The sequence below is a fragment of the Pteronotus mesoamericanus genome, unplaced genomic scaffold (genome assembly GCF_021234165.1).
Source record: "Pteronotus mesoamericanus isolate MK-2021 breed Mesoamerican mustached bat unplaced genomic scaffold, CSHL_Meso_final contig_116, whole genome shotgun sequence".
Lineage (NCBI taxonomy): Eukaryota > Metazoa > Chordata > Mammalia > Chiroptera > Mormoopidae > Pteronotus > Pteronotus mesoamericanus.
This window is the reverse complement of record NW_026555027.1, coordinates 43,986,714-44,012,734: the sequence shown is the minus strand read 5'-3', so window position 1 is coordinate 44,012,734 and position 26,021 is coordinate 43,986,714. Positions and strand designations below refer to the sequence as shown.

Below are 26,021 nucleotides of genomic sequence, written 5' to 3'. Positions count from 1 at the left end.
CGCTGGGTCAAGTCCAGTCACTCCTGTCCTCACCGCCGCCTCACCCCGAGCCTGGCCTCCCCACTCCCCCGGGCAGTGAACAGAAGATCAAACCAAACAAAATTGAAACCCATTGCCACTCTCCTCCCCAGACGTCTCCCTGACTCATTTCACACCAGCTCCAGCAACCCCACAGGCACTGAGCCGTGTGATTCACAAGCTCTGATCGAATTCTGTGAGGGAGATACCTGTTTTACAGAAAAGAAACAGGGACTCAAGGAGGTTAAATCACTCCGCTGATGCTCTTGTTTCCCACAAACCTGTGAGGTCTGTGGGAATGCCCACTTTCTGGTGGCAGGAAAGGAGAGAAAGGGACAAGGGGGCTTATTCTGCACATCACTTTGTCCCAAAATGAGCTCAGCCAAGAACTGGACTCAGGCTGATTCCAGTCCACTCTGATCCAGATTTTCCCCAGAACTGGTCCAGAGCACAGTTAGTTTCCAGGAAAGAAGAATAACAGGAAGTGTTTGCCTCATTTTAGATGAAGAAAATAGAGACTGGTTACACTTTTCTCCCTTTGGAGCAACTTCAAACACGGGCTTAGCAAAAATGCCAGCCAGGGGTAGGCCAGTGGAAACTAAACTTGCATCTAAATCCTGCCTCAGGTTGCCTTCGTCCTTGAGGCCCTAGTCCCTCTCCGAGACAGTCCCAAGCTTCTCTGTGGAAGCAGGCATGCCAGCCAGTCGCCTGTCCTGTGCTGTCCTGCTTCCTCTCCAGGCCTCTTCCCGCTCGCCGAGGGTCAGAGCAAAGGCCCTGGAGCCAGAGTTCGTCTGTCTCTCCTTTCTCAGGCCCTTCTCCACTGGGGCCCACTCGGGTCCCTGGCCCCAAAGAAACAACCTTTAGCTCCAAGACTGAAAAAAAATGTTTTAATAAATACAAAAATCTTCAATAATGACTCTGCTCAGCTCAGGGGCAGCAGGAGTGAAGTGGGGGGACCCTTGGTGCTGAGTGAGGATAAATTAAAAATCCCAACAAGCCAGTGACATTATGTACAGAAGGAAAGGGACTGGGCTTCCAAGGCAGAGGCCAGAGGGTGGCAGGGCAAGAGTTGAAGTGGACATGGCCTTGGTCTGCCCTGGCTGCCCCTCCCCCTCATGGAGTTGTGGTTCCCAGAGGTAGTGGGGGAGAGAGAAGAGGCAGAAAAGAGGAGCCAAAGGCACTGAGTTTCCCGCAGGAGAATGCAGGGTCCTCGGCGTTCCTTCCCCCAGCCCAAGCCCCATCCTCTTGGTCATGCGTCCTTCCTTCCAGCTGCTCCCTAGGAGCCCTCGGCTTCTTTCTCCAGCTCTGGAACTGTCCTGGTCTCTGCAGCTGCCGGAGACAGAGGGGAGTGAACAGCAGCAGAGGAGAGAGGGAAAATGAGGCAGCACGGAGAACCCAGCCGAGTCTCTATGTTCTAGTCCCAGAAAGCTCAGTACTTTCTAAGCAAGTCAGCACATACCAGTGGTATAACCTTAATCTAGTAGCCTCATTCCTCTGAGCTTCAGAAATCTCACTTGTAAAGAAAAGATTACCAATAACAAGTCCACAAGGTTGCCGTGAGGACAGAATGGACTGGCAATTGAGAGGCAGAGGGCACTGTTCCCGCCCACGGCAGGCGCTCCCTTCCCTCTTCAGCATTCCACGGTCAGCCCACAGCCCCTGCCCGCGGAGCCCCTCACTTACACTGTCGGGGTGTGCAGTGGGAGCAGCAGCGACTCTCCTTCCCTGGGCCGCAGGACAGTGGCAGCGAACAGTCGTCCCGCTCACAGTGGGGCACCCCTGCCTGGTGCAGGACAGAGCAGATCCGAAGGGGCCCCAGCAGCACTGGGGCACAGTAGCCTTCAGCCTCTTCAGGAAAGCCTGCCCTCCCTGGGGAGGTCCCTCTACTCCAGGTTAGGCCTCCGATGCCCACCTCACACAGGCCCCCGACTCCCCACTTACCCCACATCTGCAAGTGATACAGCTCATCTCCCCAAAGGGGGGCACTGAGGGGTGCCAGCTCTGGCTCTCCGGAAACCACTGCCCTGCAAAACGGCAGCCCCGGGGCCCATCGGCCTGCATGGGGTCCCCCAACTGGGGGTGGGCCCCAGACCCCACTGTTGGAGGGGAGGGAGGGAGGGAAGGAAGAAGAGGTCAGCAGATATGAGGTCTGTGAGCTCTACCACCCAGGTTTTATTCACCTTTTTATCTCTAGCACCTAGCAGTTCCTGGTACTTAGTAGGTGGTAAATTTGGATGGATGGATGGATGGATGGATGGATGGATGGATGGATGGATGGATGAATGGATGGATGGGAGGGACAGGAACTGGAATCCATCATAGCCCACTAATAAATGCATATCTTTCCACTTTGTTTAGAACGCTCGCTCCAGACTAGGCACAGAGCAGTGCTCGGTAAACACTGGATTAGCTGAAAAGTCCCTTCCATCACCCTCACTATGTATCCCCTCACCCAGGACAAGGCAGTGAAGGGCCTATCTGCCCAAGAGGCCTCAGTGCCCACCCCCCTCACCTGGACACTGTTTGCAGCAGTCAGTGGGGTTGGCGCGGACAGGCTGGGCACAGGCCAGCCGGGGACACTGCACCTTCTCACAGTGCACTTCTCCAGTGTCCCCCTGTAGGGATCCATTGTATGAGGGGTGTCAGGAAGGAGAGGGAGCACACAAGCCTCCTGCTTCCTCCCTCTCCTTCCGCATTCCTCAATTAATATATCCACGGCCTTTCACTCAGAGGCCCTGGGATGAAGCTTTATACACCTAAACTAAATCCTCATTATAGCCCTGCAAGGTCGGTGCTACCACATCTGCTTAGAGGAGAGGAAAGTATGGCTCAGGAAGGCACAGGAAGGGCCTGGGGTTACATGAGGCTAGTCAGCTGGCAGAGCTAGATTCACACCAGGTCGGCCCCTGCACTTTTCCTACGGAAAGCCAGCCCTCAGAGCCAAAGGACTTTTCGCATATTATCTCGATCCTTGAGCCCTCCTCACCTAGGCTGGGCTTTCCTCTTCTCGCAGCCCCTCCCCACCCCTGCAGGCCCACCTGGGTCACAGCACTGGAGAGGAGTAAGCAGCCATACCTTGCAGGTGCAGACGGCACACTTAATTAAGCCAAAGGGGGGCACAACAGGATGCCACCGGGTACCCGCTGCCCGCCAGCTCCGGTCACCATCAAAATAGCAGCCTGGTAGGGGACAGTGCCCAGCTCCCATTAGTACCGAGCTCATTGGCTGAATCCAAAACCAAGACTTGAGTCTTGGGCCAACCCCACACCATCAGACCTCAAGGCCCATTCATGGGCCAGTGACTCTAACGAAGCCTACCAGCTGTCACTGGAACCTGTGTCCCTCAAACTCCACCCCCACCCATATATACTCTCACCCACTTGTCCTCTTCCTGGTGCCACCCAACAGCCCCTCTTGGCTCCCACCCTGGCTCATACACTGCCAGCTCACCCTCTCCAGGGTCCCTGCTCCTCGGCAGCCCTGGCAGGTCTCTGACATCTTGTTTCTCTGTGGAGCCAAAGAAATAGTAAAGGCAGAAGGTGACCGCCTCCTTCTCTCCCTAGAGGCCTCATCCCCCAGGGGCGGACTCTCCATGGCCCCCTCCACCCCTGCATGGCACTCACCAGGGCACACAGGGCAGCACTGGTCTGGCACCTGCACTGGGCTCAGGCAACTGAGCGGCGGGCACACCACAGGGTCACAAATCACAGTGCGTCTCTGCAGGGAGACGTGGGAGGTTGACCGGAACCCTTGCCCCACAATCCAGGCCCCAGCACGCCCTTCTGGGCCTCCTACCTGGCAGGTGCAGAGTGAGCAGAGCGGGTCATAGTTAGGTGCCCAGCGAGCCCCATGGGGGCGCTGCTGCCCCTCGAAGAAGCAGGTGTTGGAGTCTCGGGCTCTCCAGGGGCCACCGGGTTTGACAGGCACTGGAGCATCAGGGCTGAGCACAGCGGGCAATGCGGGCAGTGCAGCTGCTGCTGCATCGGAAGCCCCGGGCTTCCTGGGCTCCTGGGCCCCGGCCTCAGCCAGACGCAGGCCGCCCACCTCGCATTGGTTAGCGATGTGCACCTGGGAGGAGAGGCGGGCTGAGGCAGCGCCCAGGCTCCCCCTTGCATCTCCAGCAGCAGCAGCCAGCCCACTGGGCAGACAGTGCCCCTGCGCCCCAGGAAGATGCTATTAGCCACAGCAACCATTCTGGCTGCCAGGGACAAGGTGGCGCACTGCCAGCCTTGTTATTTATGCACCTTGTATGGGTTTGTCCTTCCAAGCAGCAAAGAAGTGTGACACACTACCACCCCAAGGGACTGGAAAGAGCAGGTGACACAGAGACACACAGTGGCAGCCCAGCTGACCCACCCCAACAGGCCCACACTGCCTACCTACCTGCCCTCGAAGCTCCCCCTGGGGGTTCGCCTTGGTGGTGATCAGCAGGGAGGCAGTGCCCTGCGCCAGGTGCCGCAGCAGCTCGGGCTCCAGGTCCTTCACCACGCCCTGGGCCTGTGAGTGACAGGACAAGAGATGGGAACGAGGCACTCGAGGGCTGAGCCTTCTGTTCCCAATTTGCAGATGTGGACATTAAGACCGAGGGAGGTTAAATAAAGTCTCCAGGGTAGCAAGCCCATTAGCAGTGGTACGGAGCTCAGAAGCCCAGTCTCTCTGACAGCAAGTCCATGGCAACCCGCCCCACTTCAGGGAACTTGGTTATCCCATCTACTCCTCTGGAGGCCCAGGATAGTACATACTATCCAAGGGATCCCCCCAGACAAGAACACAGGAAGAGAATGAATAATAATAAAAGACTGGGTCAGAGTCACAGCCAGGTCTGTCTGACCCCGAGCACGTGCCAGCTCTGCTGTTCCAGGCAGTCTGCTCTCTGCACACGCACACACAGACCCACACAGCCCTTTACACTAAAAAGAAGATATTTTCCCAGCTGCCTCTCACCACCACATCCTCACCTCTGAGCCATAGAATCCCTTCAGCAGCCGCCGGGGCCCTGGCATCCCAGGGGGACCAAGGAGATGGGCAGTAAGAGTGCCCTGTTCTGAGCCACCAAGCCCAGCCAGCAGCACTTCATAATGCAGGTGACAGTGGGTATCCAGGGACAGCCAGGCATGCCCTGCTGCCTGACTCTGCACAGGGGGCAACACCAGAGCTCCTGCCAGGGGCACGGGCAGTGCTAGATCCAAACAAAGGAGAGGTGACAGATGAAAAGGTGGCCTAGAGCAGCCACTCAATCCCGGCATTGCCCATGACCCCCAGCATAGGCTCCACAAGCTGGCAGACACTGTCCAAGGCTGAAGAAGCAGCAAGCGTTAGACCCTCGCGCCGTGGCGACAGGGAGGGTCTCCTGGTAGGGCCGCCCTTTACATCCCCACCTGCACCTCTCCAGATGCAAACCTAGAGCTCAGGAAGAGAAAGACACACCAGGCTCTGGCCCTCCAGCACCACCCCTCCCATGCTTGAGTCACTGATGAGAGGACAGCAAAAGGCAGGCAGACCCCTGGGGCACTCACTGTCATGGCGGGCGTTGTGCCCACTGTAGGGCAGGGCAGCCACATGCCCCCGCAACTCTCCATCGGGGAAGTCCTTGGTGGCCACGTTCAGGAACAGCTCATTCTGCAGCAGCATATGAGCCCCTCGGGCACCCAGCCCAAGACAGACACCCACAACCTAGGGGGCAGTGAAGGGTGAGCCCTAGCTAGAGCCTGCCGAATCCCAGATGAACCCCTCCTCAGCTTTCACACAAGCCCAAGATTCTGAAGTCTTTCTATGTTTTGAGCCCCCACTATATCCACAGACGCTTCCCAACACCAGTAGCACTGAATAAGAACTTTGCAGGTCCTGGCTGGTATGGTTCAGTGGATTGAGTGCCAGCCTGTGAAGCAAAAGGTCACAGGTTCAATTCCCGGTCAGGGCACACGCCTGGCCAGATCTCCATTTGGGAGCATGCCCAATGTTTCTCTCTTTCTCCCTCCCTTTAAATCAAATCTTTAAAAAAAAGAACCTTGCAGACCCAGGTTCAAGTCCCTCCTCTGCTACTTTCTACCTGTGTAACAACTTTGAGGAGTTAACCTCTCTGATCCTTCACTTCATCAACCATGAGAGCCAAAAAATATATATAAGGCAATCAGTATAGTAAGTGGCACATAGAAAGGCTCAATAAGTGGCAGCCATTGCTCTCACATTATTATATGATCTTCTGCCCTGGTCTCCCTATCCAACTTCTCTCATTTGACATGAGCTTGCTGAGGACAGAGGCCAGATCTGATGCCTTTGTATTCTATCTAGGCGCTGGCCTGAGTCTCACTACAAATGTGTCCAGTGGATCAATGCATCAGTGAGAGAGGCTGTGAGCGAGTGAATGATGTTAAACATCTCTGCTCTTCCAATCTAACTTCCCACAGCCCCCATACCGACAGCCACGGCACACGGGCCCTGCAGCCCAGCTCTGCCTGCAGCACTCACCATGTGTCCTCCCGGCTGGAGTCCAGCCATCTGGCACAGGACAGTGCGCTGGTCCCTCCGCTGAGGCTTGGTTTCCAGGGTCATGGCCACCACCTCACTGCCTGTACCTACCACTTGCACCTGGTGGGCAAGGTTGGGAAGGGCAAACTGGAGTGACAGAGAAGGCCTGGGGCCTGAACTACTGCAGGTGAAAGCTCCACATCCCCCTACCCCTCCCACCTCCTACAGCCCCTGACTCTTACCTGGTAGATTAGGGAGCCGTTTCCTAGCAGTGTAAGGCTGGCTGAGCCAGCCGCACCCGTCTGAACTGGGATCAGGGCATCAGCTCCGCAAAGGACACTTTGCAGGACTGCAGAGGGGCAGGACAAGCGGAGGCAGGCTGGCCCCATGGCCATTCATACCCCCAGCCCCCAGGATTCCTCCCATACCCACCCTGGCCATGCCCTGGCACTTATCTGTGCCTCTCAGTTGTGTGTGCCCAGGGTGCCAGGCTCCACCCTGCCTCACCATCGCAGCTCTGCCTGGCAGCAATGTGTCCACTGATACGCAGCCCGGGCCCGCCTGCCCTCTCCAGGGCTATCTGCAGTTCCCCCAGCACCAGCCAGTCCATCTCCTGGGCTGTCAGGTTGGGCAGCACCTCAGCAAAGCCTGGCTCCTAGGGACAGAGCAGGGTATGGTGGACACAGCAAGAGGCCAGAGCAGGTGGCAGGAAAGGTCAGACCTTTACTCACCTGGGCTGAGGCATTGGCCTGGAGCTCTCGTAACAGCTGCCCCTGGTGTAGAATCTGGAGCCGCAAGGGAGCCTGGGCTGGTCCTGCAACCATGGAACATGTAGGCACCTCTGAGAGCTAGGTGCCCTCCTCACATGCCCTCCCCATATCCCACTTACCCCCACTCCTGGATTCCAGCAGCCCACGGAAGAGCAGCAAAAAGTGCAAGGAATCCTCTGTGTCACTGAGAGTGAGCAGGGTGATGCCCCCTATGCCCTGCTGCGGGGTGCCTTCCAGGGTCAGGATGGCACTGAAGGTCTCTGGGGGAGGGAGGACCATGAGAGCCCATCAGAAAGTCCCCTGCTTGCCCACTCTATCCCTGGAGACGGAGAAGACAGAACTTCATGCCCAGAGGCTGTTTGCTCCCCTCACCTGCAGCCAGGGCCCTGTGCCGGATGAGAGGCCCCCAGACCTCCCCAGAAGGATGACTGGGTGTTACAAGTGCCACATGCAGCTGTTCTGCCCGAAGAAGCCGCAGAGACAACCGAGGCACTGCTCGCCACACCCCACAGACCTAGAGCAGAGAGGCAAGACAACCCAGCTCAGGCAGTCTGTAGGGCAGGCCAGCTCAGGGGCCCAGCTCTGGTGAGGACGGAATATGGGAAGGAGCCCCCAGGCCCTCCTAGGAAGTTTAATAAGGCACCCTGGATCCAGATGCTGGTGTCAGCTTGAGCAAATCACATTCTGCTGCTGAACCTCAATTCCCTCATCTGTGAAATGGGCGTATAACGTCAGTGCTTTCCTCCCACCCGGACGGTCACAGTCGTGAGGACCAAAGGAGGCGATGCAGGCAGAGCACACTCTCAGCGCAGTGCCCAAACTGCATAAACACTCGTAAATGGCATCATCTCACCAGACCATCTTGGTTAGGAGCTGCAGGGTGTTCAAACAGGACGTTGCCAGTGGGGTCTGAGAAGCGGATTCGGGTTGGGCGGTCGAGCCTGGGAATGAGGGGAAGGGTGAGCACCGACTCTGAGCCCGGGCCCGCAGCAGCCCCTCCAGCCCCTCCAGCCCCTCCCAAACCTCCGGCCCCAGCGCCCAGCCCAGCCCTCCTCCCTCCTTCCCCTTTCTCACTGCCGGTAGGAGATGGAGAAACGCAGGCTAGAGCGCAGCAGTATCACTCGGGCCCGTGCCACGGCCTGCGACCTCGGCCCTGTCAGCAGCGCCACAAAGTCTGCGAGGGGAGGAAGATGTTCCTAGTATCGTCACCCGCTGTGGCGGCCAGGCCAAAACCACGACCCCAGTCCCGCCCGGTCCCTGCGTACCCGTGTGGCCATCTCCGCGCGCCCGGTCCTCAGCGCCCGGCTCCCCGTGGTCGCTGTAGCTGCGGTGCTCTGGGTCCCGCGGGTACTCGAAGGCCAGGCCTGTGGGCTGCCTCTCGGGACCGCTGCGCTCTGCGTCAGGGGTAGGGGCCCCCGGATTCAGGTGGGTACTGGGAGGGCAGATTGGCCGCTCCACCCGCTGATCCGCCCCAGGCGCGGGGCTCAGGATCAAGTACCCCCGCCATGCCGCCCTCCCCTCACCACGGCGCGGGCCTCACCCTGGGGACAGGTCTGGCAGCAGTGTCCCGGCAGCTGGCGCGGCTGTCCGCAGGACAGGGCTGGGCACTCGGGTTTAATGTTCTTGCAGCTGACCTTGCCCGGGCCCCTTGAGCGGCGACCCCACTGAGGCTGCTCGCGAAAAGCCAGGAAAACTGAGTGTAAGACGCCAAGCCCTAAGACGGAACGAGCTGGGGAGTTGGGGAGGGTGGGACAGTCAGGGACCAAGGCAAGGTGGTCCCAGGGAGGCAGACCGCTCTGCTACTTGGAAGCTGCAGGACCCTGGACAAGTTACTTAAGCTCCCTGGGCCTTGGGGACGCTATCTGGAAAATGGGGATAATAACAATATCCGCTTAGGAGGGCTGTACTAGGAGTTACCAAGTGAAAGAGCGAGAGATGAAAGGGAGCTGGCAAAGAGCCTGACACATAGTGGGCGATCAATAATAGTCAATACCTGAGACCTGAAAGGGGAGCTTCCGCCCCCAGTCCTCCGCCAAGAAAATATCGTAAATATCTGCAGGCTCGCTTCTTTCTTCTCCGCACCTCGAGTCCAGTCCGACGTCCCAGGACCCCAGCGCTCCCCCACCCGCGAGGGCCCGGCCACTCACCGTCTCGCAGGCGCACAGCACGCAGCGCATCACCCCGAAGGGCTCCCCCAGGTCTGGGTGCCACGTCTCGTCCAAGGCATAGACCTTCCCGCCGAAGGAGCAGCCTGCGGGGACGGGCTTGGCTGGCAGCTGCTGTCCCGCTCCGCTCCTGGCGTGTGCCCGCCCTGGGCGCTGCCGGCGGGCCCTGGGTCCCCAGGCACCGCCAGCCTCGCGGCCCCCGCCCACCGCTAGGCCACCCGCCGCGCCAAACCACCTGCGCCCGCGCCCCCTCCGGAGGGCATGGACTTGCCCCAAGCCGACTCTCCTCTCGCACCTCCCCGGGACTCCCACCTACCTGTCGCTCCCCGAATGGGCAGCGGCTCCTTCTCGGGCCGAATGGGCAGCGCGGGGGACTCGGGGCCGGCGCCGCGGGCCGGCCGGGGGCCGAGCAGCAGCAGCCCGAGGAGCAGCAGCGGGGCCGGCGGGGCCGGGAGGCTCGGCATGACGCGGACGGGACAGCTGGGGAGGCGGGAGGGAGGAGGGAGCCGGGGAGGGAGGAGGGAGGGAGGAGGGCCGGGCCGGGGGCGGTGCGGCGGGAGGGGGCCGGGGCCAGGGCCCGGGCGGTGCGAGGGGCTCGTCGGACGGACGGCCGCGGAGTAGGCGCGGGGCCAGGCGGGAGGAGCAGCCAGGAGCCGCGCGGGCGGGCGGGCGCTGACCTGGGCCGTACAGGGCTCTAGTGCCCTGGGCGCCGGCGCTGGCCCGCTTTATGCCCCGCGCTCCGCGCCCCGGCCGGGGGCCTCCTCCTCAGCAAACGGGGAGGCGGCGGCGGTGGCTCGGCGAGGGGCCGGGCTGAGCCCCGGGGGTCCGGCCCAGCAGCCGCGGCCCGGATCGCGAGTGGGGGAGGGGAGGGAGGGGCTGGGACCGGGCAGGGAGGAGGGAGGGGCTCGAGTGGAAGGGGGAGCGGAGGGGGTAGGGGGAGAGGAAGGACCGGGGGGCGCGAAGAGGGGGGGCGAGGCAGGTCTGGAGCCCCCCCTCCCACTCCCCCTTCGCAGCGGCCACGGGGTGGCTGGACTAGGCAGGAGGTGCGTGTCCGGCTCAGGATGAGAGCCCCAGGCCAGGGAGGGGCAAAGGCTAGGCCTGAGGCCTGGGATTCGGTTCCTGGGGGAAGGATGAAGACTTGTCTTCAAGGATGACACCGTGCAGGGGAGGCCGGTCAACTGGTCTGCCCCTGATTCTGGGCTCCTAGCACCTCTCAAACCCCACAGCACCCACTTCCACTGCCTAGCATGTATCTCTACCTCTTCTCTGAGGTCTAGCCTCATTCTATGGTTCGCCAGGACAGGAACTTAGCCGGAAACAGGCTGTATCCTTTCCGTCTGGTGACAGTGTTTCCCTCCCTACTGTGTAACCTGTCCTCAAGCCCATCCGACCATCATCATCCCCAGCCTGACATGCTTTCTCACCCTCTCCCTTCACCCAGGGGGCCATCAGCCTCTCCCTGGGACCTCGACCTCCTCTGTCTGGGTTTCCCAGTTGTGACAGCCGCTCTGTCCTGTCCCACCCCCACACAGCATCCCAATCACCCCAACACCCTCCTTCCTAATCTTGGGAAGCATCTCATCTGGCTGAAATGGAGAATTCCGGGATCTAGGCCATACTTCTTAGCAGACAGCCCCATCCTGGGGAGGAGGAGAAGGAAAGAGCCTGATAAAGAAGTGGGGGGGCAGATTGGAGGGGTGTTGGGAACAGTGTCAGGCCAGGAGGCCCTGAGGACAGAGGTTGTGGGGAGACTGCAACTGAGGGGAAAGCAAAGGAACTAGAGCCAGGGCCAAAGGAAGAGGGCGGCCAGGCCAGCAGGAGGTATGGGGGGGAGGGAGTTCAGCAGCTGTCTTTCCTAAGTAAGACAGGGTCACATGAGCCTGGTTATTCCTCTTGTCACAGGCAGAATGGTAGGGGATGGAAGAGGGAGAAAGACAGGGCAAGAAAAGGAGGACACGGGCAGAGATAAGTGAGCTTAGCTGTCTGAGCCAGTGGCCCCAGCAGAGCAGCACCTGAGCCCAAAGCACATGCCCCTCACCGTGCAGTCCTTTCAAACTGTCCGAACCCTTTCCCCATAACACTGACCCCTGACAGGGGCATTCTCTAATACAAGCAATACTCCCGTTCCCACTCAGAAAGGGGCTATAAGGGGTGACCTCCTAGGGGTTATAGGAGAGAAAAGCAGGAAAGAAAGAGCCTCATTGGATTTCGGCAACAGGTGTGGTATCCAGGGAAAAGGAATTGGGCCAGGCAAGAACTGGAAACAAAAATGTCCTGCTAGATTCCTCCTGGAAAAAAAAACTGTTCCCCTCCCATCTCCTCTCCAGCCAGGTTTAATGTTGCCTGTTTCCTAGAAAAAGAAAGATCATCCAGGTACTGTGTGTGGGTGGAGGAGCTGGGCTCTGCTTGTAGACCATGGTCCAAGCAGGGGCTCCAGGTCCAGCGAGGGTGGGAAGAAGAGGCGTCACTTCCGGGGGCCCTCACCAGTGTCTGGTGGCTCCCTGCTCTGTGATTGGGCAGAAGTGGCCTGGGCAGGCCTGTGACTCCACTGCCGTGAAGGGGCTATGCCCAAACGCCACAGGCTTTCCTACCCATCTGTTCCCCGGAGTGCTGCCTGCGCTGCACCTGTGCCCCGGAGCCCTTCTCCACCAGGTGAGTGGCACGCAGGGTTTGGCGCTAAATGAGGGTTAGAAGGACAGGAAAGAGGAATTGGGCCCTCAGCTGGGGGAGGGGCAGGCAAACTGGAACCTACAGACACTGACCTTTGTCAAGAAGAGAGTGGCCTTCCCAGAATGGGAGGAGTAGAGCAGAGCAGGGGTAGGGGGTGGGGTGCTGGGTTCTGAGGGACTGATCACAGACTTGGTGGAATACAGCGCAGTCCTGGCTGGCACTAAGGATCGGGGACATGGGCTCAGGGAAAAAATGAGAGAGGAAGTATATTAGGGCTTAGGGAACACAGCAGCAAAATGGACACAGCTCCAATCCCCATTCTTACCCAGTCATTCCTTTTTAGCTTAAGGTTCTGAATCCAGGAGCTGGGAAGCTGGGTCAGGCAAGCCAGGGCACAGGAGAGGGTAATGGGAGGGGGGCTCATGCATGTTGACAGACCTACAGGAAATCCCAATATTGAATCAGGTGCAGGCCTCTTTGCACAACTTGTGAAAGAAGGAGGAAACCATGTGGGGGGTCCTGTGAAGGAACCGGAAGGGTCTGAAGAGGGGGCAGGGAGGAAGGTGTGGGCTATGAGACAGACATGGTGGGCGGCCAAGGTGAGGTATGCCATGTAAGGCGGGCATCACCTCATTCCGTAGGCATCCATTCCTGGACAACTTGCCTCAGAAAGGAAGTCTCAGGAATGCTAGCCTATCTCTTTTCCTTGGAAAACCCAGTATTTCAGAACTTGGAGTGCAAAGAAAAACTCCAAGACGCTTTATGTGTGGGTGTAAATAGGGAAAGAATGAGAGATTAATTTCTCCCACACCATCTTCTTTTAATCACTGTCCTCTAGTAGTCCAGTTTTGGTTTTGTTTTGTTTTGTTTTTCCTAATTTCACTCCTCAGCCCCACTACCCAAGCTACCCCTCAACGCGTTGTACATGCTAGTTCCTCATCCTAGCCCTGTACCCCTTTCCCCCCTCTCTTCCCCAGGCTTTTGCCCCAATACTTCATCCTCTAACCCCATCCCAGATTTTCTCCAACCAAACAACCAAGGTTGCTCAGAATTTGAGGACAATTAAGATGTGTGTGTGTGTGTGTGTGTGTGTGTACACATATCCTCCCCCTGCCCCCCCCCCCCGACCAGGCCCCCTGCTGCTCTGGGCAGGGGGGCATGGCACAAAACTCCTATCGGATTCACTGAGAAACCCTGACAAAGAGGATACACCATATGCTACGATCCCAAGAAAACGTGGGAGCACTCAGAGCTTTAGCTGTTCTAGGCTGGTCAGCATCTCAAGCCCTCCCAGTATCTGTTCCCCCAGCCAGAGAGAGTCTCTTCCTTAAAACTTGAATAAGTGTTCATTATTCCTGTCACTCGCAGGATAGAGTCCCGGCCCTCTTCCGTGGCCCACCTCTGCCGTGCCCCACCCCACTCTGCCCAGAAGTACAAGAGCCCAAGCCGCCTCCATGGCCCCAGGAAGGATTCAGGGGAGAGGCCCCATACAGGGAGCCACTCCAACAAGACAGCCTGGCCAGAATGGAGCGGACTGGTAAGAACACACTTTAGGGGCTGAGGGCCAAATCAAAACATGGTAGAGGGGAAAAGAGCAAGGAAATATGCTGCGCTGGTGGTGGGGAAACCCAATTTCCCAGGAATAAGACATCAGAGTGCCAGATTTCAGGTCTGGATCCTAAACGGAAATTCCTGGACCACCACCCAACAATGATCTCTTCCTTATCCACCCCTTTCAACCTCACCTCTCCTCGTCTAAGAACTGCTCCTCGTGGTCATGCTTCTCCTAACTGCAAAACCAAGTCAGTCCAGCCCGGCTCCTCCTGCCTGTGATCCCCGGCTCCTAAATAAACTGCTACGTGACTCTCATGTCCTTCACAGCAGACTGGTGAGAATCCCCAAGCATTGTCCCCTCTATCCATTTAATTGGCAAGACACCCTCAGCTCCCATCACTTCCCCTAGCTCCCTGATCCAGTCACTATTCTTCCAGTGGCCTTTGGTAAGACCACCACCTCCTGATCACCACTCCTGACAGGGATTATGATTTGCAATCAAGCTCTCCTTTAAAAGCTCTGGCCTGATATATTACTCATGGAAGCCCCTCCTGGTCATTGGGTCGCATCCTCCCCCTCTGTTTCAGCGCCCTTCTCTCCCCCTCCCCACCAATCTTTTTCAACAGAGTCAGTGCCCAGACATTAACCCTTTGTCCACACCTGTCCTGCTGCCTGCTGTGGACTTTAGCTTGGGAGAATGGAAAACCCAGACGGTAAGAAAGCCATCTCTTCCCTTGGTTTTTCTAAGTCTGTCTTCATCAGTTTCCCACTGCTTCCCATGGATTCTTCAAAATTCCTGGGCTCCCTGAAAATATCTCACCTTCAGCTTGGCCACTCTAACCCAATCTACATTCTACTATGATAATATCCTTTGGACAAGATGATGGCTGGCTGTCCCAGTACATTAAATAGATTCAAAGCTGAATACCATGAAAAGCTGGAGAGAAGTCTCTCATGGGCCCTGTCTTTGACTTATTCCCATTCAAGCTTCTTAAGCTGACATGAAGAAGTAAGATTGATCTGCCATCCACTGATGACACAAAGCTGGGAACCACAACAAAACTAACAAAAGACACAATCAAGATTAAAATCACTGAAAGGCGAGGTTCAAACATGGTAAAATATAAAAGAGATATACAAAAAATTCTACATGCATAGAGTAATTGAGTAAAGTCCTATTCTAGCTCTCAGGTCACAATGCCCCTGCTTCCCTCATATAAACTGCTGGCTCTAGAATTTTCTTTCTTTTTTTTTTAACGACTTTTTTTTAGAGAGAGGGGGAAGAAAGGAGAGAGGGAGAGAAACATCAATGTGTGTTGCCTCTTGCATGCCCCCAAGTGGGGACCTGGCTCGCAACCCATGCTTAAGCCCTGACTGGGAATCAAACCAGTGACCCTTTGGTTTCACAAGCCAGCACTCAATCCACTGTGCCCTGACTGGGAATCACACTTGTGACCCTTTGGTTTCACAAGCCAGCATTCAATCCACTGAGCCACACCAGTCAGGGCTAGAATTTTCCACAAGAAAGATCTGAGAAGGTTGAGTTGACCCCAAACTTCACGTGTGACATTATTGAAGCAGCTACTTTAAAAGCTAGCAGTTCTGGGCCACTTTATATGTTTAGCACCAACAATGTAGAAATATTCCTATAAAATTCTAAGTAGACTGCACTTAAAAAGACTGGACTGAGTATTAGACATCCTCCTCTAGACACATGCTGATTTATTCAGAGGGATCCGTTAAACTAGCATGTGTCCAGAGGGAGCAACCCAAACAGTAAAAGGTTAGAAAACATGAGAGGAATGATTTTTTAAAAAAGAAGCCTGCCTGATTAGCTTGCAGGAAGTGGCAGTCTTGTGGGATAGCATGAAGTGCTTTAGTCTGACACTCAGAAAACCTACTGAAAAGGGACACTCCTTGGTAAGTCCACTTTTCTACCCAGAAGATCCCTGGGATCCCATCCTTCCCTCAGACCTTCTAGGGGGACTGGGCTAAGGAAGGGCAGTTCCTAGGGCCCTTGTGGTTCCAGCTCTGCCATTTATCAGAAGCCCCTTCTCTTCATCTTTAGGCTCTTTATGATGGTCTCATCTCTGCATTGAGTTAAGAAAGAGTCACGTGACCCTAAGATTTTATAGCAGAGATTTGGAACACTGGAGCCTAGAGGTGAAGGCTATAAAGGGGCAGATTTCAGTATAATGTAAGAAGGAAGAAAAAAAAGAAGTGCTTTTCTGACTAAACTTAAGTGTAAGGCCAGGCTGGTTTACCGGACACTGGAATTATTCAAGCAGAGGCTGATGACCAATTGTCGGGAGACTGTGAGAGAATTCCTGTGCTGGGTGGGACCCCGGTCCTGTCCAATTCTCAGCTTCTATGATTCATTCTGCTGGCTACTCCTACAGGCTCCCCGCCCGCTATTAGCACGCCCTTTGAAGCAGTACACTTCTCTCTTCCATCTCTCGCCCAGGAACAGACCAAGGCACAGGACGTTCTGGGAGCAACAGCCCTTCTGCTGGAGGGAGTGATGGCAGCACGGGGACAGCTGAGACCCACTTGCCTCTCATCCCTACTGGGACAGCTTTCTGGACGGGTCCGCCTCCTCCTTGGGGCCCTGCAGGGCCTCCTTGGAACCCAGGTAAGTCCCCAGTCAAGGGAACTATAGAAATTGTCCTTCTTTTCTGATTCAGTCTCCTTAGAAGACCTGAGGGAAGAGAAATTCTAGGAATCTTGAGGTAGAAGAGATGACCTACCAAGGAATGCTCCCTCCCAGCCATAAAGCCTGGGACCTAAGACAAGGGAGGCATGATATCTGGCCCAGGTCTGTGGCCTCAGGCCCATCCTCTGCCCTCAGCTTCCTCCACAGGGCAGGACGACAGCTCACAAGGATCCCAGTGCCATCTTCCTGAGCTTCCAACAGCTGCTCCGAGGAAAGGCGCGTTTCCTGCTGCATGCAGTAGGGCCCACCCTCTGCGCCAAGCAGGCCCTACCCACCACAGCTGTCCCACGCAGTACCTCTCTGTTCCTCACACTGAACAAGCTTCCAAACAGGACTTCTGGATTGTTGGAGACAAACTCCAGTGTCTCAGCCAAAACTACCGGCTCTGGACTTCCGAAGAGGCTGCAGGGATTCAGAGCCAGGATTCCTGGCCTGCTGAACCAAACCTCCACATCCCTAGACCAAATCCCGGGACACCTGAACAGGACACACGGACCTTTGAATGGAACTCATGGACTCTTTCCAGGACCCTCACCCGGGGCCCTGGGAGCCCTGAGCATTCATCCAGGAACTTCGGAGACAGACTCCCTGCCACCCGACCTCCAGCCTGGATACTCTCCTTCCCTAACCCACCCTCCCCTTGAACAACATACACTCTTCTCTCCTTCACCCACTTTGCCTACCCCCATGGTCAAGCTCCAGCTCCCTCTCCCTGACCCCTCTGCTATCATGCCCAACCCAACTAGTCCTTTTCTAATTGCAGCCCACCCTCACTTTCAGGATCTGTCTCAGGAAGAGTAAGGTTCTCAGGCACTGCCAACCTCAGCATTGTCTCCCGTGTGTAATCCTCTCACCGGAGGAGAGGCCCTAGGAGACAACCGCAGCTGTACCGGGTTTCCTGCTTTCACCTGAAACACCAAGCCCTGGTAAAGGTGAACGCACAGGACGGGAAATGGGATCATTTTTCACTGTTTAAAACACCAGAAACTATTTTTTTAAGCTATCAATAATATTCAGCAGAGCAGCTAGTTACTTTTGGTCTATTTTCTGCACGAGTGTACACATTATGAATCCTCCATATGCTTTTTCATATGATTCCTCAAAGGCCTGGCCTGGCCAGGCCTCTGAACAGAGGTAGAAACTAATCTTATGCGAGAAAACAAAAAAACAAGCTTTGGTTTTCTATTCAGAACTAAAGTTAGTCTCTTTACCCCCTTTACCATCATTCTCAATGGGATGCTGATCTTTTCTTAGGAGATTCTTCCTCTTGAGGAATGAATGAGAAGTTATCTCAAAGAAAGACTGTCCCTACATAATAGACAAAACTGAGCCTGGATATATAAAGAATGAATGAGAGTACCCAAAGTCTAACTGAAGAGAAAGAGAAAGATGTTCGTCTCCGGGGGCAATAGTTCTGCCCCTCCCTTAAAAAAAAAAAGCAAAAAAATAAAAAGAAAAAAAGAAAAGCTAACAGGAAGTCTAGGAGTGCCTCACACCTCAGGTAAGCCTGTGCAGACAGTTCAGCTAAGAGACCTGGATGTGACAGCTGAGCAAACAGCAACAGCTTCAGCAGCCCAGCAGGAAGCTTCACCGGGCCCGGGTTCCTGCCTCCCTCCTGTGGAGGTCAGGGGGAAGTGCAGGAAGTGCCATCAGTCAGTCTCCTGGGGCTCACACAGCAGGAGAGACAAGTCCAACTCAAGTATAAGTTGAAGGCTCATTTCCCAATTCCCAGAAGTGAATGTTACCTAAAAAGCAACCATGTGTGACCGCTGTAAACTCTGTTAGGGGGTCCCTAGAAAAGAAGCCAGGGTTATGGGACTTTGCCAATAAATGTCGTCCTGGTGCTTAGGAAGAGGAAGTTTATATTGCCCGAAACAAAAACTCCACCGCAAAGGTCAGCATTACCTAGAGACTCCTGTAGGAAAAACTAATGGAAGTTTTACCTCGTCCTCCCCACCAAAAGGAGAGGAAAGGCTGCCGTGTAGGTAGAGGAGCCAGCGACCAAGAGTTCCAAACACTGCCACAAATACCCCAGGATCACAAAAGGCACTCTAAAACATAACGAAAGCCAGTGTGCCAGGAACCTTATGTACATTACATTTGTTAAGGCTCACATGACTCTTTAAGATAGTTAGTATCATCTCTATTTTATACATGAAGAAACCAACCAAAGCTCAGAGAAGCCAAGCAAGTTCCCAAAGGTTTCATAGCCTGTAAGCAGGAAAAGAAGAAACACCCTTAGTCTGGAGCCCATAGTGTCCCCAGTGCGGTGCACTGTCCAATATATTATTCAGTGATTCTATTTATTGGGAAAAACTTCCAAGTCCTTGAGGAGTAAATACATCAACAGTTAAAAGAGTTCTGCGTAGAAAACCAAAGCTCTTGGTAGGGGTGACCAATTTAGACATCTCCAGGTGTCCCTCTCCCCCATCACGAACAGAACAGTTGCCATGGAGAAGGAATCAACAAATGCACAAATCTTGAAAGTGTTGTCCAAATCTCAGATGGTGTCAGTTTCTGCATGGGAAAGAATCAGTTCATCCACACTACAAATTCCAGGATGCAGTCAAGGGAATTGGAAAGTGGAAATTTTAATTAACTGCAGTACTAAGGTAGATTAAATCTAATAATAAAAGGAAATCCTTTATGTTACATGGAATAGGCAGCACCCAGGACCAGATAAGCCAAAGGGACCAGAGACAAAGAATTAGGGGTTCTCAACACAGTCAGACGAGACAAAGATAGCAAAACTGCAAGAAGCATGTAGCCAAAGTTTCAGGCATCAAGTATTGGCATTTGATTTACTCCAAGGCAAATACAAATAACTAATGGGATTCTCCAGTGTGAATTAATCTGCCCCTATTGAAGATTTAACCCATTCCCAAATCATTCTGTCTCTTCTTCCCTTCTCTCTCTCTCTCTCTCTCTCTCTCTCCCCTAAAACCAGGACATTCCTATCTCTATTCAACTGTATGTCACTTCCCTTCCTTCTACCACCCCAGAGCAGCTAGGACAGTCGGCTCTGTCACCCACAAACTACTACTGGTAATTAGGTTCCCTCACTTAACCTAAATTCATCCTTCTCCATCCACAAACCGCCCCCCCTCCAAATTTGACTCCATGGAAAGGCTTTAGGATTCCATAAAAATTCATTCCAACCCCCACTACATTTCTAATTTCCCTCTCCACCCTCTCTGCCCCATACTAGGGTAAAAGAAACACCTTTACCTCCCCCCCTGCAGGGACCATTGATTTTCAATCCATTTTCCTAAATACTCTGACACCTCATGAAAGACCTGAAAATGATGGGGAAGGAGATACCCCAGGCAACCCACCAGGGGACCAGCTCCCCTGGCAAAATGAGATCAAAAGTGACTACTGCTTCACACACACAATCCTTCTGGATAGTTACCATGAATTTCCCAGGGGACATCAGAGTCCCGGACACATTCTCAGAGACCTCGAATGCCAGGCTGAAGAGCCAGCTCCCATGCTGGGGACCTTGTAAGCATCTCCACTTCCCCAACAGCGCTCTTCCCTACTCTCAAGTTAGTGACTGCAGTCAGGCTGCTACACTGTCCTGGGCACTGGCACCGGACTGCCAGCCTCACTGGTATTAGTGCCCTGTCCACTTCACTGGTCTGTGCAGCAGCAATCTGTTCAGTGTCACTGGTAAGGAACACCACTCACCCTCCCTCCAGGTCACCACTAGAATACAGAGCAGACAGCCAGCTCCTCCACCTGCTCCTGTAACCACCAAATCCACTCTTCCTATTCTCTTCATGGTCGTACCCTATGCTTATGTCTAAAAGCCTCTACCCAAAGCTTCCATAAAGAGGATGAACATTTCCAGGCTACACAAGTGACTCATTCAAGTCAACATCATTTGACTTCTTCAGAGACTTAAAAGTGTTGGGAGAACACGAGCGGAGCTCCTTGCCAATTCAAACTTCTATGACAAACGGGTGTTATCTTCTTGGCTTGGGATGCCCCCAGGAGCCAAAAGCATGACACTCACACAAAAAATCACTTTGGAGGATAAATGTCAGGCAGGGATAGTCAGCCAGGCGTCTGAGAAACGCTGAACCCAGATACCAAAAGGCTGGGAAAGATCCTACACCTCCCATGTCATCACCTGGCCATGGGCCAGAGGCATAGTAACCATAGGCAAATTGGGGGGGAAAATGATTTTAAAGTAAATGGGAAAAAAAAATCAAGGGAAGGAAAAGTCTGAAAAAAATAAAGTTTAATGTAAAAAACCATATACACAAAACAACTTCTGATTCATTTTACACTCTCCCACAGGCCAGTTTTCCATTCAGTCCAGACCACCTACAGATACACCCCCACATCTTTAGGTGGACAGAGATCCAGCTCCTCTTTAACAGGTGAACAACGGCAACTGCTGCCCAGGCCTGAACAAATGTCCATGTCCTGAGTGACTAAGCAGCAAGGTTGGCTTCCCAGGTGGTTCAGAAGGCCAGTTTCTTCATCAGCAGATAAACTCTGGAATCCACTTCAAATCCATGCAGGTTGTTGGCATCACCCTGCAGCCTCATGAGCAGGCCCCCATAGGACACATAGGCAGAGCTGAAACAGAAGGACCAGTCCCATGAGTCTAAGCTTTGGACCAGCTGTTACTCAGCAGCTCTCCAGCCCAGCCTAAGAAAAGAGGGCACCTTTCTAACATTTTGTCATTAAGAACCAAAATTCAAAGATGAATGCACAGACCTGTGCAAGGCAGTGTTCTTTATATTAGCAAAAGGTAGAAAATATTACATGCCCAGAATAAAGGAAATGGCCAAAACAATTAAGATATATCCATTTACAGGAATGTTATACAGCTATTCAAATGTTTAGGAAAGCTTTCAACTGACATGAGGAAACATGTTTTACATAACATTATTAGGCAAAATGAGAAGAAAACATTGTAATAAACATGATCTCAAAGCAAAAAGCACACAGGGAAAAAAACCTAAATTATTAAAAAATGTTTATGTAAAAGGTTCCCTCTGGGTATGGAATTATAGGTGACTTTAATTCTTGCTTGACATTACTTCTCTGCTTTTCATATTTCTTACACAGGGCACTATTGTTTTAATAAGATTTTAAAGAAAAGAAAAAATAACTGGGCAGGGAAACCAAAGAACCAGGGATTGGGTTGCAGAGTAGCAACATACACACACGCCTATCAGTTTAATTATTTAATGCTGCATTTATTTCCCGTGGAAGCAACCTTCCTTTGCATTGCACAAAGCAAGATTATCAATTTCTCATTTGGATCACCAGGGTCGAGGCCCTGACAAAAAGCAAAGTGTGCAGCCTACATTTCAGACTGAAAACTGTTCCCAGAAGTTTCTTTCAGGGTCCCACTTAGGTCTGAGGTGCTTGAGGTGAGGGACCCAACACAGGAGGCAGAAGCATGGCCCAAATTCTCAGAACAGAGTGGGACAAAAGGGTTCTCACAAGACCAAGGAACTTACAGACGTGTGGCTGCTTCTGTAGAAGTTTCGTCTCCCTCAATCCTGTACACTTTCCCATACATTACATACTCAAATTGGTCGGCCCTGTAGAACAATAGTGGCAGTTATTCTTAAAAATAGTTAACTGTAATAAAGTGTTCTTTAAAAGTGGTAACTGCTAAGTGCCAGCATTATAACAACAGGCACTTTTTTTTTCAATTTTTTAATTAATTGATTTGTGAGAGAGAGGAAGGGGGGAAGAGAGAGAGAAAGAGACATCATTTTGTTGTTCCACTTATTTATGCATTCATTGGTTGATTCTTCTCTGTGCCATGACCAGGGATCAAATCCACAATTTTGGAGTAGCAGGATGATGCTCTAACCAACTGTGCTACCTGGCCAGGGCACAACAGGCACTTTCCAAACTCAATGTCATTTGGTCCTCACAGCAAACCTGTGAGCTAGGTACAACCATCTGTCTCTTACTGACGAGGAAACTGTCGCTGAAAGAGGTTAAGGTTATTCAACAAATGAGAGGTAAACTGAGGTCTGAATTCAGTGGGGCTCCAAACTCCCATCACACCAAACTCCCCAGTAGGACCCAAGGCCCACAAAGCCTAGGCCACTCAGTGATCCTTTTCTCAGCCATCAAAAAGCTACAGCTCACAGGCATGCAAGCACTGCTCTGGATAAACACCTGGTTGTTTAAATTCTTAGTGCAGCAATTTCCTTAAAATTCCTCAGATTATAATCATTTATTCCACGAATTAAATAAGGGTCTTTCTATACCGCTTATCTACTTAGTCCTCAGGCATAGTTCAAGTATTCCCTTCTCCACTCCCTCACCTGGAAGGTCTATCATCTGTGGGATTGTATTCACCATCATCCAGGGTACCATCTTCATACAAGGTACTAGCTATGACCAACCGGAACTTGTCACCTGAAAGTAACAGCAATATCTGAGGGTGAAGAACAGCTGAAAGGGCAAAAAGTCTCCTGCTATTGTCTGTGTTCAATACTTACCCAAGTCTACAGGATAAATCTGAATGTTTACATCTAAGATAAGGTCCATCTTGAAAGATTCACTCTCACAATGCAGTCGAGACACTGGAGAGTAGAGAAAGAGTGGCAAGGTTAATTGCCTGACCCAGGCCTACCCTGCAGATCCCATTTTGGGGACCATATGCAATAGAACAGTAAATCTAACCCACTGTGTATCCACTGGCCTCTCAACTGCCCTCACAGACATGCAGGCTCAGTCAGAACCAGATATGCAAGCAAGAAAGGGGAGAAAAACTATGTCAAGTAGATACAATCCCCAGAAAAAAATTCAAAGTCCTCTGGCAACAAATAATATCCAGATTCTAGGCCTGCCTAGGTGATTAAGAAACAACTTGACTTTGGGTAAGTTATTCATTCATAACTTTTTGTTTTCAATAAACTTTTTGTTTAAAAGGTTTTGTCTTTCTGTGCCAGGTGCTGTGCGGAGGGGACTATTAGGACATGTAAGAACTGGTGTTTGTCTTAAAGAACATCTCAGTCTCCAGGTAAAGGGTATGAAACCGGAAAGAAACAATTACTGATCAATGACAGAAAAAAAGAGCAACTCTTTATTATTCCAAGTAGTCAACTCAAATTCAGAGAGGGCTTCACAAAGAGCTAAAGATTCTAAGAACAATACAAACATGCAGGTGGAAAGAGACTTTACTTTGGGCAATGGGCGCATAATCCAGTATGCAGATGATGTTTTCTTGAGTTGTACACTTGAAACCTGTATAGTTTTGTTAACCAATGTCAACCCAAAAAACTCAATTAAAAAATAAAAGCAAACAAACAAAAGGATATAGGTGCTGGTGACGGATTACTCGCTATGAAGCCTTGGGTGGGTTACTTAACTTCTCCGAGAAAAATGGGTAAGACTCCACCTACCTCATGGAGACTCTTGAAAGAAAAAAGACAAAGCGTGTAACGTGCACAGTACAGCGCCTAGCACACAGCGGGCAGCGACTAAAAGATGCCCCGGAGTTTACTAGCACTTCGCTAAAAGGCCACCCAGGTACCGGGCACAGCATGTGTGAACCAACCCAAGGAGAGCTCGGAGTCTCCGTTCTCTCATCTATAAAATGTTTCCTGTGGGAGGGGTTCCTACTTTAGGACCTGCAGGTAGGGGCAGGCAACAGGAATTGGGTGGACCCGGAGCCCAGGGGCGTGTCCCCAAGGACCAGATTAGCCCCTTACCCCAACCGCCTCTGCATACCTTACTTACCTCGGTCAAACTTCTTGCCCTCCGGGTCAATGTCTTTCACATCAAAAATATCTTCAAAGAGAATGCCCGCCATGGTGAAAGGGCCACAAGAATAGCACAGGGGCCTGGGCGTGCAACCACAACTACAGGCAAGCAAAACCCCTCGCCTGGAGAAAAGGAGGGGAGAGAGAACAAAGTAGCGACTGAAGAGCGGCAGCAAGGCAGCAGAAGAACGCATGCGCACAAACAAGCAGTCAGGCGGCCACTTCCGTCGTCTGGTTGTCGGGGCTTCCTAACTTCCGCTTCGAAAGACTGTTTCCGAGAGACTTCTGTAATCTGAGGGCGTGCCTCAGATCCAGATGACTCCGCCCCGGGGCGGGATCACGACAAACGGGCCCCACCTCCCGTCGAGGTGGCGCGGTTTCTCGCCATCTGCTGAGGCTCTACTGCGCCCTCTTCAGGGTTCCTGTCGGAAAAACTGGAATGCACGGCAGCCTATCTCAGCCAGGGACCTTGATCCTTGGCCCAGAGAAGCCCGGCCCCAGCCCGGCCCCTTACCTCGCCGGTCTGCTTACCCGCCGAGGGCACAGTCCGCGCCGAGAAAGGGCGGAGCAGAACACCGCCCCCAGAGCGCTGTTCCCGCAGGGCGCAGCCCCTCCAGCTGGCACCTCCAGCTGGCACCGAGGCCCCTCAGGCCGGCCCGGGCCAGCTCGGCCCTGCGGGATGTCACCCGAGCTGGGTCTTTTCAGTTTGGGAATTTGCCATGATGTCACTATGGGGAAGAGGAAAGCCTGCACTGTCCCCTCCCCGGGTATTGTACCCTCCCCACCAGGGTCCTCTCCCCCTGAGCCCTGCTCTCTTCCCCCACACCGCCCCTACAGCCTGGCATTGACCCCATCACATTGCCCGCCTGAGCACTGACCTTTTCTCCTCCACAGTCCTCTCCCTCTGGACACTGATCTCCTATGTGCCCCTTCATTCCGGCACTGTCCTCTCCCACGGATACTCTTCCCTTACATTGCCCCTACGTCTTGAGTGCTGGCTCCTCTCACACTTCCCGCTTCGTGAGCACTGCCCCCTCCTCCGAGGCACCACCTCTGCCTCCCACGTGTCCCTTCATCCTGATACTGTCTCCTCCGACACACTGCCTATTTCCTGGGCACTGGCCTCTCCCCTGACACTATCTCTGACACACACACGCAGCCCATCCACCCTGCGTTCACTCCACCCTCCGCTCTATCCTACTCCGGACCTTGATAGAGAACCAAGAGCCCCGTCAGGCCATTCCCCCTTGGCGGCGAGACGTCAGCAGCTACTCGGGTTTCTCCTTGGGCCCTGCCAGGAAGAAGCTACCTGTCCCCCACCCCCCACTCCCGGCTCTCAGGAGGGGCCCCTTCCGCACCTACATCTCCTGTCCTTCTGGCCTCACTCTTTCCCTCACCACCTCCACCCCGCCCCCCTTCCCTCACACCCCGCAGTCCAGGTTGCTCCAGGTGCACTTCCCTGGGAGAGCCGCGGGAGGGGGAAAAAAAAAGGAGGAAGGGAGAGGATAAGAAAGACTGAGGGTCACAGCATCGCCCCCACCTTGGACCTAGGGAGCCCCTCCGAGTCCCCCCAGCTTTGCTTCTCACTCCCGACGGAGCAGCGGCGCATCTGAGCCGCTGGCCCCTTTGGAGAAGCAAGAGACGGCACTACCCCAGAGAGAAAGATTAGGGCCTGATGAGCCTGATTTAGACGGTTCTGCGGTCCCTGGCCCCAGGCCCTGCTGAGCTCCGGTGTCTCCAGTTTCTTCGGCCGGGGAGCCTGGAGCTGCAGACCCGCCCGGCCCCTCCACGTGCCAGCGGACCCGCCCCCACTGTGGCACCCGGTGCCCCTCTCTGCCTTCAGCCTCCGCGGAGAGGGGTCCGGGGCTGGCGCGTTCCAAGCGCCCTCTACCGCCTCTCCCAAGCCTGCGAG

At 53.8% G+C, this 26,021-nt stretch overlaps 3 protein-coding genes across 6 annotated transcripts; 1 reads left to right on the top strand and 2 right to left on the bottom strand.

The window, feature by feature from the left end:
• Positions 1–1,142: 1,142 nt before the first annotated feature.
• Positions 1,143–9,885, bottom strand: CHRD (chordin). Its single transcript, XM_054575830.1, has 23 exons — positions 9,738–9,885; positions 9,404–9,507; positions 8,797–8,926; positions 8,522–8,650; positions 8,331–8,430; positions 8,110–8,197; positions 7,629–7,770; positions 7,376–7,516; positions 7,218–7,300; positions 6,994–7,141; positions 6,729–6,835; positions 6,487–6,606; positions 5,535–5,691; positions 4,977–5,197; positions 4,402–4,515; positions 3,814–4,086; positions 3,642–3,735; positions 3,469–3,525; positions 3,094–3,197; positions 2,531–2,633; positions 1,960–2,114; positions 1,702–1,801; positions 1,143–1,347 (listed from the first exon to the last, which is right to left on the bottom strand). The coding sequence occupies exons 1-23, from the start codon at positions 9,883–9,885 to the stop codon at positions 1,295–1,297; spliced, it is 2,871 nt and encodes a 956-aa protein (XP_054431805.1). The 3' UTR covers positions 1,143–1,294.
• A 3,621-nt stretch (positions 9,886–13,506) lies between these two features.
• On the top strand, positions 13,507–20,208 carry THPO (thrombopoietin). 2 transcript variants are annotated; one of them, XM_054581500.1, is made up of 5 exons: positions 13,507–13,628; positions 13,852–13,979; positions 14,272–14,358; positions 16,110–16,277; positions 17,139–20,208. In XM_054581500.1, the coding sequence occupies exons 1-5, from the start codon at positions 13,616–13,618 to the stop codon at positions 17,157–17,159; spliced, it is 417 nt and encodes a 138-aa protein (XP_054437475.1). In that variant the 5' UTR covers positions 13,507–13,615; the 3' UTR covers positions 17,160–20,208. The 2 variants fall into 2 exon arrangements, with proteins under 2 accessions (XP_054437475.1, XP_054437466.1); XM_054581491.1 differs by having other exon boundaries at positions 16,506–20,208.
• Positions 20,209–20,640: 432 nt separating this feature from the next.
• POLR2H (RNA polymerase II, I and III subunit H) lies at positions 20,641–25,101 on the bottom strand. Of its 3 annotated transcripts, XM_054577226.1 has the most exons (6): positions 24,988–25,101; positions 24,087–24,232; positions 22,844–22,927; positions 22,667–22,760; positions 21,842–21,925; positions 20,641–20,948 (listed from the first exon to the last, which is right to left on the bottom strand). In XM_054577226.1, exons 2-6 carry the CDS (start codon positions 24,157–24,159, stop codon positions 20,831–20,833), a joined length of 453 nt encoding a protein of 150 aa, XP_054433201.1. In that variant the 5' UTR covers positions 24,160–24,232; positions 24,988–25,101; the 3' UTR covers positions 20,641–20,830. The 3 variants fall into 3 exon arrangements, with proteins under 3 accessions (XP_054433201.1, XP_054433206.1, XP_054433196.1); XM_054577231.1 differs by lacking the exon at positions 24,988–25,101 and having other exon boundaries at positions 24,078–24,347; XM_054577221.1 differs by lacking the exon at positions 24,988–25,101 and having other exon boundaries at positions 24,087–24,347.
• Positions 25,102–26,021: the final 920 nt, after the last annotated feature.